The following is a 6350-nucleotide window of genomic DNA, read 5'->3' on the forward strand; positions in this document are numbered from 1 at the left end:
TACCCTTGCAAAGTATGACAGGGTGAGAGTTAGGAATACCCCCTCAGCTGAGTTGTAATTCGATTTGAGTCGCCGTCTCTCACCAGTTAGTGAGAACTTGACGGGCTTATCTCCAAAGTAGATACACTAAATAACATAATGGTTCAGGAATGATGATATGATAATGACAACCTTATTATACCTGCTATGGTTAATATTGATTGCTCCTAATAAGTGAGTGCTCTAGTACAGGTGCAAATCTAGTGGATAGGTAAATGATGATAAACTTGATGCGAAGTTTAAATTGGTCACTATATTCTTAAGCTCTTTTATGCAACTGTGTCCAGCTAGCCCACCTCATAAGCCTTGCATGACCCTTGGTGTCCTTTATTTCTGGTTTTGACGGGTAAGTCTAGCTGAGTATCTTCTCGTACTCAGGGTTTATCCCACCATGTTGCTGGTGAAGTTCTCGGCCTGTTGAAGATAGTGGCTAACCGCCGGTGGGCTCGGTGATTCTATAGTTACTTCTCGTCTATATGCTTTTGTCGGATGATGTCACTTATACTAGCAATATATTTGGAACTTATATCAATGTAATCATTTGAAAGCTATGATTGTTTTCACTAAGCGGTTTTGAAACCCAAACTTATACTATTATTTGTGAACCCATTTATAATATTATTTTCGCTGCAACTCTGCGTATGTGATATGTATTTGCTTAATCACGCGATCTTGGTTGTGATGTTGATTTATCGAGGTCTTTCGGGACACTCGGTGGACTACCGGGTTTATATGAGTGAAAGTATGCGCGTGTCAACATGTTAGCGGGGACATCCATACTTGATCTTGTATAAATTGGGTGGTTCTGTTGCCCGATGCTTTCCATGTGTCATCAGCTTCAAACATTGATCGTCCGATCTCAATGGTCATCAGTACATTTAAGTAGTGTCCGGACGCGCTGCTCAAAGTGACTGGACACAGGACCTTAGCATCCGGTCATTTCTAGTAAGCTTCTAGAGGTGGAAATTCATGACCGAACGCGTCCGGTCACCCCTGACCGGACTCACCCAGCGTTCGGTCAGTCACCCTCTTCTCTGTGCGCTGCCACATCAGCAGGACCAGACGCACCCCGTTAGTGTCCGGTTACGAAGTGACCCAGTATCCGGTCAAAGACCGACGTCAGCGTCTTCACTGCTTCCACTGACTGAACGCACCGGTCTAGTTAAAGCCAGCGTCTGGTGCACTCTATGAAATCCTATCTTTTCTGTATAGGGCACCAGTGGCACCGTCGGACCATCCGTACTCTACGGACGGACACTTCATCGGTGAAGTTTTTTACCCTTGCTCAAATGTGTCAACCACCAAGTGTATCACCTTGTGCACATGTGTTAGCATATTTTCACAAATGTTTTTAAGGGTGTTAGCACTCCACTAGATCCTAAATGCATATGCAATAAGTTAGAGCATCTAGTGGCACTTTGATAACCGTATTTTGATACGAGTTTCACCCCTCTTAATAGTACGGTTATCGAACCTAAATGTGATAACACTCGCTAAGTGTCTTGATCACCGAAACGAAAAGGCTTCTACCACTTATACCTTTGCCTTGAGCCTTTTGTTTTTCTTTCTTCTTTTCCAAGTCCAAGCACTTGATCATCACCGTAGAATTATCATCATCATGTCATGATCTTAATTTGCTTCACCACTTGGAGTAGTGCTACCTATCTCATAATCACTTTGATAACCTAGGTTAGCACTTAGGGTTTCATCAATTCACTAAAACCAAGCTAGAGCTTTCAGAGTGCCAATTTATATAAATTCTGGAATATGCTGTTCTAGAATTTGAGGGGCTTGAATGCCACTAGAAAATGGGATTCTACTAGAAATAAAGTGGTAGAGGCCACCTATGAGGTGGTTTGTTTTCAGGGATCCAAAAAGGACTACTTTGATTCAGATTTCATCAGGAAAATTCTACCAGTCAGTTTTGATAGCTTCCTGTTCGTCCCTTCTGAAGGTGCCTCAAGTGGTTTACTAGTTGCTTGGAAGTCATCCTTGTTTGAAGGAACTCTGAAATTTTCCAACACTTTTGCCATGGCTGTTCAATTTATTTCAAAACATGATGATTCAACCTGGAATTTAATGAATGTATATGGTCCATGCACAACTGAGGGAAAGAGAGAATTTACATATTGGCTAAAGTCCTGGACTTAACACAAGAGGAAGATTGGATGCTTCTCAGAGATTTCAACCTTTATATAGTGCTAGAAAATAGAAACAGACCAGGGACAGATAATGCAGATATGTTCCTTTTCAATAGCACCACCAGTTTGTTGGGCCTAATTGAGACTCCACTTCAAGGGAAAAATTTCACATGGTCTAACATGCAATCCCCTCCACTCCTTGAAAAGCTTGATTCGGTCTTCACAAATACTTCCTGGACCCTTTCTTTCCCCAACACCACCTGCAAAGCTTTGGTGATGGAAATATCTGATCACAACCCCATGGTCATTACCATATCTACAGGCCTACAGCTATCCCCAAAGTTCATATCTTCATATTTGAAAATTATTGGCTTCAACGACAAGGCTTTAATAAAATATTATTAGAAAGCTGGAACAACACCATTGCCTTGCCTGATAAAGCTAGAAGCATTACCAAAAAGTTTAAGTCCTTGAGAAGTGCTCTAAGAACATGGAGTTCAAAAATTTCTAATCTAAAATCCTCCATTGCTAACATCTCCCAAACCTTGCAATGGCTAGATGTAATTGAAGAATACAGAGATCTCAGTCTAGAAGAGTGGAACTTCAGATCTATTCTCAGAGAGAAAATGCTTTCTTTGCTAGAGCAACAAAGTATATACTGGAAACAAAGAGGAAGCATCAAATGGGTGACCCTAGGCGATGCTGGCACAAAATTTTTCCATGCTAATGCTACCATTAGACACAGAAGCAACCTGATTACAAAGCTACATGATGATTTTGGGAATTTTAAAACTGAACATGCTTGTAAGGAGAAAATTATTTGGGAAGCCTTCAAAAAGAGGTTGGGACAAACTGAATTCAGTGAAATCCTTTTTGATCTTCCTTCTCTCATCCATCAGGTCCAAGATTTAGAGTCTCTTGAACACCCCTTCTCTACTCAAGATTTTTTTTTTTTGAAACAATGGCAGGAGCTCTGCCTTTCAATTAAGACGAATGAAGTTTCTATACAAGCAAAGATAGCCAAGCGTGGCGCCAAACACCACGAAAGGTTACCCACCCACGCAACGTGGCAGAGTACACACTACCATGAGTCATCGTTGCCGAGCATAGTTGCAAAGCAGCTAGCAGCTCCGACTTCCCATGGCATAACTAAACACCGACGACCCATCCTAAGATATCAGACTTACGGGCCCGATGCAGGAGGCTGCAACAGGTCATCGTTGCCGAGCTCCACGGCTCCACGAAGAGCAGCTCCGACTTCCTGCCATGACCCCACGCCCTGCCCACGGCGAATGCCGAGCCTCTAAAGCTGAAAACCCAGCCGTCGGAGAAGGAGGGTACGACACGCGTCGTCGTTGCCGAGCTACATCCCCTGATGCAGCAGCTCCGACTACACGATGCAGCACCCGCCGTCTCGCAACAGCCGGGAGGACATCCGCCGAAGGAGACATCACAGCCGAGATAAATTTCCAAAGCGACACCTTCAGGAAGGGTACGGCGTCGAATGCGTCGCCGTCGCTTGTCCAGGAATGGACCGGGTTTTCACCCGTGGAAGACATGGCTAGGGGCACAAGAACACGACGCCCCCAACAAGGAAAACGGCGCCCACAGGCGTCGTCGTCGCCAAGGCTTTCGCCCGAGGTGCCCCTAGCACATACGTCGAGCCAAGATGCTGGACCGTAGCCTGTCTCCACCGTCGTCGTCACTGCCATCCCGTAGAAGCTTCTCCAGAGGGGCATTGACGCGCCGGCTGCTCTCAGCAGCCGCACAGCTGCGTCGGACGCCACCCCCTCCGATCGGGCAACATGCAGAACTGGACTTACCCTACCACGCGCATCACCCTGCCGCACGCCGAAGCCACCGCCAGCTAACGTCGCTGGCTCAAGCATCCGCCATCGACGCAGCCGACCTCCGCCAGCCACCGTCGGGCGCATGCCCCACCACGGGCGCCGCCCACCGGATGTGGCCGTGGCGCCAGACCCAGTGACCCCAGCAGGTGCCGCCGCCACCACGCATGGTGAGACGCACGGCAACCCGCGTCGCCGCACAGCAGACACGGTATCCCGCGCGCCACCGCACAGCACACGCGCAACCGCGGCCCAACCACTAGCGCCGCTGGCCGCGCAGCACACGCCGCCGGCCGCACCCGCATCACCACCAAGCCACCACCATCAGGAGGTCCACACCGGGCACGAGCCGACTCAGGACCCAGTCCAGCCGCAGCCAGACACCTACGCAGTAGCCCCAGCCACCGTCGCAGCAGTCCCAGTCATCTCCGGGCGCGAGCCGACCCAGGACCCAGATCCAGGCGCGGGGGCGACGGATCCGGCCGAGAGGACACCGGATCCGCACACCCCTGGCCGGGAACCGCCGACAGGCCAGGCCGGACGAGGCATCCCAGCCCAGCAGCCCCACCAATGTCCGCGCACCAGCCACCGAAAGCTGCTCCGTCTCCTGATCAGACCACCGCAGGACAAGCCGCAGCAGCAACCACCTGAGGCCACCGCCCTGCCGACATGCACATCCTGGCAAAAGAACCGGGGCCAAGGACGCAGATCCGGCAGCAGCAGTGGCGCCGCCACGCCGCCGCCTCCATTGAACGTCGGCACACAGCATCTCCACCGCCGCCGCCCGTGAGCCTGGTGAAGCCCACACCGGAGGACAAGGAGAGCGCAGATCCATGGGGGAGGAGCACGGATCGGGCCGTCTCCCACGCGGATCTGCTCTTTGCCCGCGCCGCCATGCCATCACCGGACATGAAAATCGGCAGCCATGGAAGAAGGAAGGAGGAGAAACTTGGAGAGGAGAGGGTGTAGGGCCCTGCTGCTGCTTTCATCGCCTCCGCACGGCCACCCGACGGCAAGCTCGAGCAGCAGCAGGGTGGGGACGGGTGGGAGGGGCTGGCGGCGGTGTTAGTTGGGGGGGCCGCCGCCCGTGTCGCCCACGAACGGGACGACGCGGGGGCCGAGCGGGCGGTATCTGATCGTCCTCCCTCTACTCAAGAAATTGATGAAATTATAAAGAAGCTGCCTAATGACAAAGCCCCTGGACCTACTGGATTTTCAAATGAATTCATAAAAAAATGCTGGCCAACTATTAAACAAGACTTCTATGATCTGTGCTGGGCTTTCCAAAACAACAATACTTGCCTCCAAAGTATCAACTCCTCTTTCATTACTCTGGTCCCTAAAACTGCAAGCCCCTCATGTATTTCTGATTTCAGATCCATCTCACTTCTTAATTGCTCAATGAAAATTATTACAAAATTGTTGGCTAATAGACTACAAATGGTCATCATTTCTCTGATCCACAAAAATCAATATGACTTCATCGAAACCAGAACAATCCAGGATTGCCTTGCCTGGTCTTTTGAATACCTGCACCTACGTCACCATTCTAAAAAGGAAGTCATCATCCTCAAGCTTGACTTTGAAAAAGCATTTGACAAAATAGAGCACCAAGCTATCATAAAGATACTAGAACCCATAGGTTTTGGGGCAACCTGGATTTCCTGGATCACCAACATTTTGTCCTTTAGTACTTCAAAAGCTCTTTTGAATGGTGTTCCAGGTAAAACAATTCACTGCAGAAGAGGTGTTAGACAAGGTGACCCTCTTTCACCACTTCTATTTGTTCTAGCTGCTGGCCTGCTCCAATCTCTCCTTAACAAAGCCAAGGACATTGGGCTCCTTAGTCTCCCAATCCCACCAAATGCTACCCCTGACTTTCCTATAATCCAGTATGCCGATGATATCCCCATTGTGATGGAAGAGGATGCTAGGCAACTTCATTTTCTGAAGTCAGTGCTTCAATCCTTCTTTGAATCTACTGGTTTAAAAGTCAACTACAACAAGTCAATGATGCTTCCAATCAACATCCCTCCGGAGAAGTTTAATCAGTTGGCCAATACATTTGGATGCTCAAAAGGGACATTTTCTTTCACCTACCTTGGACTCCCTCTTGGGATCACCAAACCAAGAGTTGAAGACTTCCTGCCCCTTGTAATCAAGTGTGAGAGAAGATTGGCTGCACATCTTCATTCCTATCTCAGGCAGAAAAAATTGAGTTAACAAATGCTGTTCTTTCTGCCCTGCCTACATTTCACATGTGTGCTCTGTCATTGCCTAAGGGAGTTATCAAACAGATTGATAAATTCAAAAAACATTGTCT

General features: G+C 48.6%; 1 protein-coding gene across 1 annotated transcript; it reads left to right on the forward strand.

The window, feature by feature from the left end:
* The first annotated feature begins 4112 nt into the window (after positions 1-4112).
* Positions 4113-4817, forward strand: LOC136467854 (predicted GPI-anchored protein 58). The gene has a single exon (XM_066466656.1). It carries the CDS (start codon positions 4113-4115, stop codon positions 4815-4817), a length of 705 nt encoding a protein of 234 aa, XP_066322753.1.
* Positions 4818-6350: the final 1533 nt, after the last annotated feature.

Source organism: Miscanthus floridulus, chromosome 1 (assembly GCF_019320115.1).
Source record: "Miscanthus floridulus cultivar M001 chromosome 1, ASM1932011v1, whole genome shotgun sequence".
NCBI lineage: Eukaryota > Viridiplantae > Streptophyta > Magnoliopsida > Poales > Poaceae > Miscanthus > Miscanthus floridulus.